The sequence below is a fragment of the Brachycentrus maculatus genome, unplaced genomic scaffold, assembly GCF_059751285.1.
Source record: "Brachycentrus maculatus isolate JH-2025_06_01 unplaced genomic scaffold, ASM5975128v1 h1tg000216l, whole genome shotgun sequence".
Taxonomy (NCBI): Eukaryota; Metazoa; Arthropoda; class Insecta; order Trichoptera; family Brachycentridae; genus Brachycentrus; species Brachycentrus maculatus.
This window is the reverse complement of record NW_028280967.1, coordinates 1146427-1161049: the sequence shown is the minus strand read 5'-3', so window position 1 is coordinate 1161049 and position 14623 is coordinate 1146427. Positions and strand designations below refer to the sequence as shown.

Sequence of the window (14623 nt, the reverse complement as noted above, 5' to 3'; positions counted from 1 at the left end):
GTATGGCGAATATCCAAACAATTTATAAAAATATTGGACAAATTCGGTATTTTGAAAATGGCAATACCCGGGCAGTAGTCACTGAGGCCTCTATAATATTCAGTCGTAAAACCCCAAAAGTACGCAGTAGATAAATCATGGGGAGGTGGTCCATCCGGAATTTTATGATTTTCAATAAGGGGAAATGTATTTTTTCTGCGATCGGCCGGAATTTTTTACGATTTTGATAATGCTCAAGGATGAAAGTAAACGAAAAAGAGACATATTTAGTAAGACATTTTGTTATAAACATTTATTTCAGTTTTATTATTAACAGGTTCTACCCCACGAAGCGTTTCTGTGGCTAAGTTTGGTTAAACGGAAAAAAATGAGCAAAAATTTCTAATATGTTTAATTTCACAACACTTGTGGGTATACGATATTTAAGCAGCCTCAAAAAGCACGCTGTCTGCCATGAGCAATGTGAAGTATCGCTTGTATTAAGTTTTTAGCTAGATAAAAATATTGTTTCAAGTGATTTATAATACATATGTATTTATGAAAAAAAATAATTATTAAAATGAAAGGATATATTATTTTGAGAAATACAAAGACTTTGTTTTTAAATCCATTCACATTGTGAGTGGATCAAAAAACAAAGTCTTTTTATTTCTCAAAATAATATATCACTATGATCCAAAAAGTTTATGCTTTCAATATCCAAAATATAAAAGGAAAGGAGTTTGAAAAGTATTCTGCACATTTTCTAAAAATTAAATGTGTGCGGAGACACGTCTGGCCGTCGGTCGCTTACTGAATTGTATGTTTGCAAGTACACCTTAAATATAGTTACAGTTTAAAAGGGTTAAAAAATCTACGTATAACGAAAATGATCAAAAAACACTTTATTTGAATATAATATAATTAAAATGTATCTTTGTTTTAAAATCACTATAAATATTTTATTATAACTTAATTATAATGTTGAGTCTTGATAAAGAAGCGGTTAGCTTCGAAACCGGCAAACATTAAGTTATAATAAAGTATTTGTAGTGATTTTAAAACAAAGTTACATTTTAATTATAAAATGGAAAATCACAAAGTGAGTGCTTCAAATATAAATTATACTTCATTTGAAGTTTGATGCAAAGGCAAGAGACTGAGTCACTTACAACATACAACCTTTTTCTAATTTGAATTTTTGAAAGTTTCCTTACGGTCTGGGCGCTGATGCATATATTATTAGTGAAGAGGGGCGTGTCTGCGTGAAGATAATGAAGTATTAGTATGCTGTTTACTCGAAAGGTTAGGCCACAACTTGGAAGAAACAAAGGGAAACACGGAATCGGGGGCAGGCAACACTAAATTACAAGTTATGATCCCTTTTAGGGAAAAACTCGCGCTTAATCTGGAATGAAATAAGAAAGAAGGGATACTGAGATGGGTGTACGCTCTTAGAACGCGGTAAAGAAAAATCTAAGGGCGATTGTCCACTACCCGGAATTTGACCGTCCGGCAGTCCGGTTTTGAACAATGAAAGCGACTACGACAGTTTAGAGTGATCGACGTGTTCACGCACCTATCAAGAGCTCCGATCCGAAAAAAGATGGACAAAAGCACAAGCCAATCCAAGCCAATCGTCGTTTTAAAACGCTAACTGACGTGCCGGACGGTAAAATTCCGTGTAGTGGACAAACGCCCTAAGGCATACTTTTGGGTTTACGTCGGTCTGAAGATTCTATGGAACGGGTGAAAGCGCTGATGCGTCAAACAAACAAGGGAAAACTAAAGACGTCCACTCGCATTCAATTTTTTATTGTACTTAAATAAAATATTGACTGTAAAGAATCACCATATTCATGTACAATTTTAAGTAAATATAATCATAGTAAATCCCCGTAGGAGTAGGCAGAGAGAAAAAATATTGTGACACCACAAATTTGCCATTGGCTAGCGCCTGCTCGCGTCACTGAACAAAAACATCCTCATGTTTACTGTGCTTTTTCGGCTACGACACAAATTCAATGAATATTTTGAAATTTCCCAAATCGTTCCACTTCGCGTTGTATCTAAAAAAATTATAAATTTTACTTCAATGTTTGAAACGAAGCATATTTTATAGAATATACAATATATTTTTTTGACTAGTTTTCATAGATACGTATTTTAATCAGTTAAATAAAATACCTTGGGAACATGCGAAAATATTAGAAGCATGAAACCCAAAAAGGACGTTCTTTCAAATTTATTTCTACATTTAAATACTATTTATTATACCCGTTTATTGTTTTATATTTTGCCATGTATTAATTTTGGTTATTTAAAAAAAATATATTTTGTAACTTTATTATTTGTGTTCCAGTCTTGTTAACATTAATCCCATGTCCCAAAATGAGAAATAGAAATTACTCATCGGGAATATTATATATATGACTTATGTATGCATTTTGTCCGCCTCTGTAATGTAATGGTCAGCACACTCGGCTAGTGTCTATGTACATGCGGCCCGCGGAGCAAATCACACATTTTTTTCCATAAGTACACAAAACCACCAAAAGAACATTCCATCGTGCGTAGTTCGTATAATATCCCATATCGCTCACTCCTTTCAAGAACGTCATAAATCAAAAAACTCGATTTTTCAGGAGAACGTTTTTAAAGTTTAAAAATATAATACAATGTATTAAAAATAAATATCAAGCCACTTACTGAACTTTTTACTGTGCAACAGATCTTTTAAAGTAAAACCTGAAGGTTTTTTCTCCATTTGAAAAATATTTAGTTTATTTAAAAAAATAATTAAACAATACCTTTTCTTCAAAATGCAAAAACAACACTTTCTGCCCTGTGGCAGGTAAATATTAAGTTAAAAATATGCCCCTTTTGCTGGGATATAGTAAATTTTCTGGACATTCCGAAAACATGCCCAACTGAAAATTGACGAATTTTGATTTATGACGTTCTTGAAAGGAGTGAGCGATATATGGGAGTATTTCACTATCCTAACAATTTCAAGACCCGTAATGGCGTCAAGTAGTAAAGACGTTGGATTAAAAAAGAGAAGAGTAACACAAGAACTGATAAGTATTAAAGACATGTTTTTCTTTTTTGCTTTGAATAATAAAATAAATTTTGTTTTACGGCCCGGTAGGAAATCTCATTTCTTAAATCTGGCCCGGCTTCTGAAAATGTTGGCCACCCATGATTTTAGTGTATTAAAAAATGATAGGATTCTGTGTTCACCATAGACATTTCTCGAAATGTCAGCGAGAGTTTGGTGGGCACCTTCCTACATGATATCGCCTCGTCTCAAATTTCCCTGCCATTCGTATTTAAATTTCTCATGATTTTAGCATTCGGAAATCGTGTCGGGCATTACCGCGTGATTTGATCGCGTGTGACGCCGTTCGGATACTGAATTAGCGTGCAATAATGAGCGATGATATACAACATACAACGCAAATGCTATTATTATAAGAATGAGGATACAATACACAATGGTCTAAATGCGTACAATCTGTGAAATCTTAAATTTAAATCTTTCTCAGAGGAGCATGTCGTAGAAAATACAAAAAAGCCATTTGGCGCCAGAACATTTTTGTTCCTTTTTTTTTCAAAACATACTACATATTTTTTTTTCATTTCAAACCATTATCCGCACCCTGATGATGCATAGGGCACTGCATCATATAAACGCAGTGTTATCTTGATCGTTAACACATGAAGGAAAGGTGATCAGCCCTCCGCTTCAGGTACCAGTCCAGGGTAATATGGAATAAATATTAGAGTGAAAAAATCACTTATATTTATTTGATCCCCCTGGGAATCGAACCCGGGACCTCCAGTATGGTAGCCGAGCGTGCTGACCATTACTCTACGGAAGCGGATATATACATATCGTAGTCATACAGGAGAAAGTGACCAACTGCAGTTTTTACAAAAACGTGATTATTAACTATTTGACATCTTACTAGCTTAATACTGCTCTGAAAAAAATCCCAGAGAGATTTTAAACTTGGAAGTAAAATATTTTGACTTGTTAAAAATGACTAACTGCATTGATGTTCATTTTCTTTACAAGCAAAAGTGACCAAGTGACAGTTGGACATTATTGCCTGTTGTAACAATTTTCAACGCCATGAAGTTTTTTTATAGTTCTGTATGAAACATTTGACATTTAAATGTTTCTAGAGAAACAAAGTGACTAAATTCAAAGTCAAATGGCCAGCAGAGGTAAATTATTGATGAAAATGTGTAAAAATCAAGAAAGAGTGATCCATATAACGTATATGAATTAAGATTTGACGATATGTTTGATCTCAAATCTTCTTCTAACCCTTATCCGCAACTAATGGTGCATAGGGCACTGCATCGTATTGATGCAGTGTTATCTTGATCGTTACTTACATGAAGGCAAGATGATCACTCCTGCGCTTCAGGGACCAGTCCAGGGTAATATGAAATAAATATTATAATGTAAAATCACTCATATTTATTTTCAACCCCCCCTAGGAATCGAACCCGGGACCTCCAGCACGGTAGCTAAACACGCTTACCATTACACCACGGAGGCATACACAGATTTCAAATCACTTACCAAAAACATGACAAAAAAAACGATAAAAATAAAGACAGCTAAATTGTTTCATGGCTGCAAATTAAATGCTTCCGATATGAGCAGACTAGACCAGGAAAAAAAATGTATTAGTATTCGTACAACGAGGATTTTAAAATCCTGCCAGTATTTGGGTGAGGATTTTCAGTAAGTTTTCCTTATTAAATTATTTATACAAAGAAGAACTAAGAAAAAGAAGAAAGATTTGCTGGTGATACTGGTGCAATTCCACGGGAATAGTATGGGTGGCACAGATCACTTTCTGTCAATATAAAAGAAGACAGAGCACCAGAACCAAACTTAGATTCTGAATCTGAGTCAGAATAATACTTCTTTACTTTTTGTATATTTAATAAAAAAAAGTTGTTATTTAAAAAATATATGTTATGTTACCAGCTAGTTTATTTTCCAAAAAAAGTTTCTTTCTTAATTTAAATTAATAAAATAAAATGTTTTGGATTAAAATTTATTAATCAAAAGTGACTATCTGCATTTTTTCCTAGATTTTTGCCAGGAAAAAGTGACCAACTGCTTTAAGTAATTTTAAAAACTTTAGGATGTAAATTTTCTAAAATATTATTTACTCATTTCAATGTTGGTAAACATCTCTTTTCACACAAAAATAATCACAATCGTGAATACATTATTTCTTTGTTTTTAATTGATAACAAAAGTGTAAAAACGGTTAAATGGCCCTCCTGAACATTTTACGTTTTGTCAGTTGGTCACTTTCTCCTGTACGAGTACGATATATAAAATAAAAATGGATAGATTTTACCACAAAGTGAATGCCGAATCAATTAATGAAGACATTATTTGTTTATACATGTTAATAAATAATTAGTTTCAACAAGTTGTGTAATTCGAGATAATATAATAGTAACAATAAAGAGAAAAAATATTTAATAGGCGAGTACCTAGAACGCCATAGAAATAAAAATTAAATCCCTACTCGCAATTTAAAACATGATCGTAAATCAATTAGAATGATATTCGTATATATTAAATGTCACAATGATATTTATCGTTTAACAATAATATCTGAAAATTGATTTGGAAAATTGGAATAAAAATCTTGAGGACGTTTTTTATTGATGGGATATTGAATTTTATGGCGTGTTTCATTGTACATTTATAATTTTGTGCAACAATAATAATACTTGTAAATTTATACGATTATCATAAACATGAGGATTATAAGTAATATAAGATGACTAGTTGTTGTGTAATAGAACAATGTAACAATAAAAAAAATATCTGGACTTCAATAAAACCGAGTTCAAATAATTAATTTCGTATGTAGAAATTTTCAACCAGTATGATTCTCAAATTAATTCACGATATACATTTTATGTGTATTAAAATAATATATCATCATTTATTTAAAAAATTACAATAATCATTCCACCTTAGCGAATAAAAACGATTAAGTTGAAGGAATTTGTTAGAGCTTTCTATGAGATAAAAATGCCGGTTGCGCGCAGTAAAGTAATACTTTATCGAAGCCGACCCAAATTCAATTGAAATAATATATAATACAATGCCAGATAAATTATTACACTCGACTAAACTCGAAGTTAGGCGGGCAACCACGAAAAAACTCTCACAAAACTAGCGGTACAACAAAACCATAGCGCATAACTTTCGTAAGTGTGGAATGTCAATCTGAGTTTAACGACTTAAATCTCAATATTTACAATTTCAAAGTCTCTCAAAAACTGCCGAAAACTCATTTAACAGGCCTAAAGTACTGTAAACTATACTTTAAATATCAATATGTCATGATTTTAAGTGAACAAAAATGTTACCGCAAGTACGATTCACTTAAAACAAGTTTTTAAACACGAACTTACTTTGCAAGTTTGAAAACACAAAATAAAGTTTGTAAACAAAAATTAACTTACATCTAAGGTATTTTGAATGAAGTAAATCCAAAGGGGTGTTATATGTTAGGTGTAGAAGTTTTCCCAAGAGTTTGGTTCATCTTTAAACTATAAACACGTTATACACATTAATATCGGAGGTTAATTCTTCACTAGTGTTCGGCCATTTTCACTGACGGGACAAAGGGATGAGCCCGTATTTTACACTTTCACTATAACAATCACATCACATAACACTGAAAAAATTAATTTAACACAGTTTACTTTTTCCGAAATTAATTTCCTTTCAAAACGACCGAATCACCATCGAAACTGTTCAAACGCGATTAAAAACACCGCACGCCCGCACAACCGGAGGGGCTTGGGCCGGCCATTTTCTTTCTGAACAAAAATACCGTAAACTTAAACGTTGCCATGTGCCAGAGATAGTGTTGCCACAGTGAAAAATATTCCGAAACTTAATTCCTCTGTCAAAGTAAGTTCTTATTTACATTTAATAAACGGGTATAAATGATTAATATTCTCAGTGTCGTAATTTTTTGTTTTATGCATTATTTGATCCTTTTAATTCTTAGTTTCATCGTTCATTTAGTTTTCAAATTTAAGCATATTCTCTTTTTAAATTAATATTATCGTGTTTTAACTTACATATACTTTTTCGTAAAATTTTTCACGTACATCATTAAATTGCCACTAAGAATTAATAAAATAAAATAAAATCACGGCAACACATTTAAAAAATTGTGTACCTTCTTACAGTTTTAGTTTTTTTTTATCAAAATACTAGAAAAACATTTTCATTCTTTCATTACTTTCATTCATTCTTTGTTTGTAACACTTAGCGGTAAAATTGTTGATTTATCTAAATGCACAGATTTTTTTTTAAATATACAATAATCAGTTATAATTAAATTTTTGAAAATGATTTCTTTCACGTTGTTCTTTTTTACACAACATTATATTACGAAATAACACTATTAAATATATTTATTGACATCTATGGTCTGATTCTGAACTATTGAATCGGATATTCAAACCTCTTTGAAGTAAACATTATGATAACATTTTGTTTCGAACTTAACTGGTTAACTAAATATGTATTGCAAATAATTGAAAAATGATTTGAGTCTTAGCATGAATTATCATTATTTAAATCTCACAGCGTATAATACTATCCAATTAATAAAAAATTACAATCAATAGTAAGAATAGTAATTGGATATAATATTTAAAAATCTTTTCTATAAATCAAAAATCAAACTTAATTTTTAATTCAGGTTTGAAATTTTCGGTGAATAAGACATTGATATAAGTGTACTCAAATAAGGCCAGGACATCTGCCTTCTTCCAATTTCTTATTTTTTCCTTTCACGATAAGTTGGAGGAAAACACATTTATCACTTATCACTTAGTGTCCCAATTAGGAGATCCTGTGTTTTTTTACATTCATTAACAGTTCACGGGCTATTCTGGCTCATCTAAGATCTTCTGAGTTTGTTAGTCTATCGATCCGAGATATATGGAGCCTGTATCTATAGAGCCACATCCCAAAGGTGTCTTGTGTGTTTATTATCCTAACTTTTAGAGTCCACAACAGTACTACAGTATTGACCACATGTAAAATTTGATCATTCTGTCTATGCTTTAAATTTGAGTCATTGCTACTGAAGAATGTATACTGTATATGTGTTTTCTGTAAACCTATTGTAATTTTAAATATGTTAATAAACCATATCCGCTCCCTAGGTGGAGCATATGGAGTCCACAAACTGTCTCCAGGCTTTTCTGTCGGCTGCCAGCTCCCTTGCATCCTCCCAAGTCAGATCCGCGTCCCGAAGTTCTGACGAGAACTGCCGACGAATTGTCAGCAGTGGTCGTCCTGGGCGGCGTGAACCTGATGCCTTGTAAAAGAGGCAAGCTTGATTAAGGCTCTCAGGGGGCATGCGGAGTACATGGCCTAGCCAACTGAATCGCCTTTTCTTGACAACAGTTGTGACCAAGATTTGCTGCGTCCTAGGCCTTATCTCTTCATTCCTCACAAAGTCAAACCACCACACGCCTAAAATTCTATTTTTTAATATAAATGTTTTAATAAAACTGTAGCTGTAATATTTAGTATTGTATGTTTCTAATTAATAATTTAAAAAAACAAATAGCGTAAATATTTTTTTTGCCTCTATTCTTAGTTACCTTCCTTTTAGTTTAATTTAATAAACACATATCTGAAAAAAAAGCGTTGTCCCAAAATTTATAAAAAGCTAAAGTTGCACTTTTTTTAAGAATAACCTGCTGATTTGAAAATCTTTCAAATTAACCCCCTGATTTGTAACCTTCCTGTAGTATCTGAAATATCAGAGAAAATTTTTGCTTAGAAACTCTGCACAAATGTAAATAAAACATTGCTTTCCGAGACGCACTTGTCATACGAGTGATATCACTCTACAGTCAGGCATAGTGAGAGTACTGTCTGACGTAATAACTGATGAAGATGCTGGTAATCTTGTTTTGTTTTTCTTTTTGGATATAAGTGCTGTTTTTGACCCGGTAAGCAAAAATATTGCGCCAGAAAGAATGAAAGAAATGTGGTACTTGTAATAAAGCACATCCACGGTTTCTATCATACCTACCAAAATATGAATATTCCTATTTCAAAATATTCATTCACCTAACCATAGTTTTTACCAGCGTTTAGTCCTTGGTCCTCTTTTATACCTTTTCTTCACTAAAGCTATAGAAAACATAGTACAATCATATTGAATATGCTCTCACTGATATGCAGATAATAAGCAAATTCATCTGTACTATAAACTGGGTAACAAAGACAAACATATTGATTATATTGATAAGAGCATTGAGAAAATATGGAAATGGATGACTGGAATTGATGGCTGGATTGACTCTGAATGAGTCCAATCAGAACAGCACTGCATAGCTAAACCCAAACAACATAATTTAATTGATAACACAATACTACCCAATATGAGGAGTATCACTTCACCTGCTGTTAAATTTGTAAAACAACAAGCATATATTTTTAACAGCTAAGGCAAATTAAGAGCATTTATAAGAATTCGCAGGTTAAGTCAAGTCAATAATTGTAACTGTATGCATGCTTATATTGGTCAACCAAATAATGAAATGACTCAATTGCAATTGGTATTACGCTAAGGTAAGAATGATTATAGGATTTTATAAATTCAGTCACATCACTCTACTACTTCAGCAATTGCACAGGTTACACCTTCTCGAAAGGGTAAAGTATAGACTTTGTCTGCTAATGTATTTATCAATGCGTGATACAGCTCCGGAGTATATAAAAGAGCAGTGCATTTGCGACGAATTGGCTGAATTAGTCCCATGCCTCGATCAGCATGGGTAAAACGATCTTACCATCTCCCAACCAGCGCACAAAATTTGTCAAGCGTACCTCAGCTATTGCTGCGTCGATGGGATAGAATGCTCAGAAGAGAAGAGCTGGTAGAAACCAGCAATTAGAAATAAAGAAAGTAAGGTGATCTTATGAAAAACAACTTAAAATGTATTTGTTTACCAAATCATTCAGATAATTTTCTTTTCCCAAAAATTTCATCATGACTAAGTACCCTAAAGGTAGAATTTTACAAAATATCATTCAATATGTTATCGAAATATGTTATTTTTATCTGTCCCTTGTATATTTGTAAACATCTCCTAAGTAACCATGGTAATACAAAGGTAGATGGTAGATACATACATAATATTACAAAACAAAAAAATGCACGTTACGGATTACGTACAATATACAATATCCAAATGATACCAAATATAATGTGGTTGTGAACATTTGGCTACCATGTTTATTCTTGGGCTTAGTATCCGGTACGGCTAACATGAATTATTAAATCCATTTTTAAAGCTGTGTGACTTATCAAGTTACCATCATGTTATCAAGGATCAAGTCATACTGCATCATTTATGTGCAGTGGTCTATAAAGCTGAAAAAAAATATTAAAAAAAATGTAGACTTCCATATTCTTCTTCATTTTTGATGAGATGTAAAAAAATAATATGAAAACAACTCCTATAATTAGAGATAATCCAGATTTTGCGAACGAGTATTTGGACACCCTCAAAATGTTGTAAATAATTTAAATGTTATATATATTTTTTTAAGTAGGGTCTTATTTTGTGTACAACTAGCCCCGAATATTTCTCAACATTTTTCAATGCTGTATTTTGTCAATGGTAAACCTGTTTTCATACGTCAGGTGGTCAGATGTCAGTTTTATTAGTCGCGGGACCGGGGACTCGCGAGAGTTCTTCAAATCACCGTGACCGTTCGTGACGCCCGTGACTGTGCGACGCGTGATAATATGATTTGCATGAAATTGCACCGACGCCGACGTCAATTATGAATTATTACATCTATTATGATTTCTTGACAGGAAACACCCATCTGGGCCACTAAGGCGTCAAATGTGCGTGTGTCGTTGCGCATATAACTTTCGGGAGGTAAAAGCTTAGTATTGTTGACTATTGTGGTTTTATTTATCCTTTAATATTTTGAAGACATCGAGCTCCCAGCTCGGTTAGAAGATGACGCCGTCTCACAGCGAGATGTCGGACGAAGAGAGCGGTTTAGGATACCAGAACACTTTGGTAAGTTGATCTGAATTATAAATTCATCATGTTTTACGAATATTTCTTTGTATATTACTGACTCGAAATAAAATGTCACATTATAAATAAGATACTTAATTATATTGTATACTTTACTTAAAGTGTATTTAGATAAATTTAATGCTCATTTGCTTACTAGCCCAATCCCAGCGCGAACAATCTTTAAAATTTATCAAACGATTCTTGTTATTATATTTATTGACGTTATGTATAAAGTACAGGCGTCCCTCGACTCTCGCACTTAATTGGTTCTTGAAAATGTTTGCGAATGTAGACGTCATGTAAAAAAAAAAACAACATAATTGGCGAGTATTTTCAATTATACATATTTTTTTATTTTAAAACATTATGTCCGCCTCCATGGTGTAATGGTCAGCGTGTTAAGCTACCGTGCTGGAGGTCCCAAGTTCGATTCCCAGGGGGGGAGGTGAAAGTAAATATTAGTGATTTAACACTAATATTTTTTTTAATATTACCCTGGACTGGTTCCTGAAGCGCAAGAGTGATCACCTTGCCTTCATGTAAGTAATGATCAAGATAACACTGCGTCAATTTGATGCAGTGCCCTATGCACCATTAGGTGCGGATAAGGGTTATAAATAAATTTAAAAAAAAAAATATTACATACACAAGAGTAACATATTATCATTCAGCATGCAATACCGCGAATTCGACATTTTTTTCAAAAGTGACTTTAATACCATTTGATTTGTTATCCTATTCTTCGTGATTGTGTATACTCAGAATCGTCATGTTTAAGGGCAAAATGTTACACCGCGTATGTTGTCAGTACAACAATACCGCAAATATGTCAATAACTTTTTTCGCTCTCCTGAACATTTTGTTTTTTGTCACATTTGCAGTATTGCATGCTGAACCACGATATACAACATTCTTGATGAATAATTTCTACTACTCATTTTATTTAGTTGACGAGGTACCTACAAAAATAACAAAATTTTAGAACAAAGTAAATAAGATATATAAAAAAAAAAACAAAAGCAAAGATTGAATTATAGAAAAATAATAGAATAAAAATATTTTTAAAAAAAACATAGTCAGAACAACAGGAAAAATAAAGAACACTGAAACTCAAACAAAAATGTAAAAAAGATAAAAAATTGAACAAAACAGGCCAAAATGTAAAATATAAAACAATAAAGGAGGATAGTAAATAGGCATATAAAAATAAACATAATCTAAGAAGCATGCTTAAAATAAACAAATTAGAAAATAAAACTAATTACTAACATAAATACTAATACTACTACTACTACTACTACCATCACGCCGTTTCCCCGCAGAGGTAGGCAGAGAGGATGGAACGCCACACTCTTCTGTCCTGACATACACTCCTCGCCTCCTTCACATCCATACATCTAGACATACATGCCCTCCGATTACGCAGACTTTTGACACCGCCAGATTTTAGGTTCTGATTGATCTGATCTTGCCAAGTCTTTTTCGGTCGTCCACGTTCTGTTTTCCCAACATAAATATCTTTCCATAAATTTATTTATCAATCACATGAATACAATCCATACATAATACAATGACGAAACAAATTTCATAGATAGATCTTTCCCTGATAGATAGTTCTATAACATGCGTGTCTTTTTCGATTACGCTATGTTCTCAAGCTATACTGTGTGTATTGACATCACATTCATTCAAAATTTTGACAAGATGCATGAATAATAATAATAATAAATTTGGATAACTTATATAGCGCCATTTTCGTAAAAAAATACCTCAAGGGCGCTTCACTGTGAATGAATTGGGGAAAATATTATGGTGGAAATGATTTAGCAAACAAATGTGTTTTTAGTCTTTTTCTAAAGATAATCTCACTCTCACTATTTCTAACCATTGGTGGAAGAGCATTCCACGCCGTCGGTCCTGCAACAGCAAAGGCACGCTCGCCAAATTTAGTGCGTTGGTTGCGAGCTGGTAAGATAACTTTGCCCATTGCAGATGTTGTAGCCGATCGAAGCGTGAGACGACTATCAACCAATTAATCTGGAATACACAGCTCCTTAAGATACTCTGGAGCCATATTGTGTATTGATTTATACATGAGTAGTCAGAGTTTATACTCAACCCTTTCGGGAAAGCGTAACCAGTGGAGTTTGTGAAGTAGTGGGGTGATGTGACTGAATTTAGAAATTCCAAAAATTAGTCTCGCTGCTGCGTTTAACACTGATTGCAGTCGAGTCATTTTATTGTTTGGTAGACCCGTGTATACACCGTTACAATAATCTACTCTCGATATTACAAACGCATTTATTAATTGACGGGCAGCATCAACTGGCAGATTCTTGCGAATGCTTTTAATTTGCCTTAGCTGATAAATAAATAAATATGAAGGCATATTTATTTATTTATTTAAACTTCATGTACAGAAAAGAAATAAGTACCGTAGAACTACTTGAACTTTGATGTGTTACTTGAGCCTAGTACAAAAATAAATTGAATCTGTATTTGGTCTACAATAATGAACGTATCATGACAATAATTGTCACCTGTCAGGGAAACAATGAATCATGTAGATGCGTTCATTATTGTAGACCAACTAATAATAATAAAACCCTTATCCGCACCCCAATGGTGCATAGGGCACTGCTTCATATAAATGCAGTGTTATCTTGATCGTTTATACATGAAGGAAAGGTGATAAGCCCTCCGCTTCGGGTACCAGTCCAGGGTAATATTGAATAAATATTACAGTGAAAAAATCACTTGTATTTATTTGACCCCCCCTGGGATTCGAACCCGGGACCTCCGGAACGGTAGCCGAGCGTGCTGACCATTACACTACGGAGGCAGACTAAAAGAGGTAGACCAACTACAGATCTAAATATTTTTTTGTACTGGGATCAAGTAACACATCGTAGCGCCGTTCTACGGTACATTGGCGGGCTTATTGCTAATACCTAACCAAAAACAGACTACTGATATTGGTCAAATCGTTTGATACCATATATAGCTGTTTGCAATCAGAAGGTAGATAGTGCTTGAACATTAAAAAAAAACATAAATTACAAATTGATAATGAGGAAGTCAAAGGAAAAAGGGAGTTTAAGGAAGGAGGTAGAGGGAAAAACTAAGGGAGGAGTCTTGATGGACAGTTAGGAATCTAATGATAGATAGTAATGTCTCAGACGTTTCTTAGTTATTAGAGAGGGTGCATTTTTCACAAGGAGAGGTAATTCATTCCATAGTCTGGCCGCTTGGACAGAGAAGGAATTACTGAAGAATGTGTTATGCCGAGGAATGGAAAGTGTTCTTTCTTGGGAAGAACGAAGTGATAGACCATGATTTGAGAGGTACTTAATGTTTCCAGCAAGATATTTAGGTGAATGGGGTTGCATATTCATATTTTTTATTAGTTTTTATTTAGTTTTTTGATTAGTAATTTTGGTTAGTTAGTTAGTTATAAAATCAATGGTGACAATAATTGGAATAGTCCAACAGCTCCCCGATTTTC

At 33.3% G+C, this 14623-nt stretch overlaps 2 protein-coding genes across 2 annotated transcripts in view; one reads left to right on the top strand and one right to left on the bottom strand.

Annotated features, from left to right (window-relative positions):
- The window catches only part of LOC148306972 (uncharacterized), a 571830-nt gene extending 564966 nt beyond the window's left edge, over positions 1 to 6864 (bottom strand). Inside the window, exon 1 of the mRNA XM_088264106.1 lies at positions 6499 to 6864. The gene's annotated coding sequence lies outside the window, so the exon portion shown is untranslated. The remainder of the gene's footprint in view (positions 1 to 6498) is intronic.
- A 3836-nt stretch (positions 6865 to 10700) lies between these two features.
- ClC-a (chloride channel protein 2) overlaps positions 10701 to 14623 on the top strand; it is a 32692-nt gene continuing 28769 nt past the window's right edge. Inside the window, exon 1 of the mRNA XM_088264140.1 lies at positions 10701 to 11115. Within this exon, the coding sequence (XP_088120266.1) occupies positions 11053 to 11115 (63 nt within the window). The 5' untranslated portion in view covers positions 10701 to 11052. The remainder of the gene's footprint in view (positions 11116 to 14623) is intronic.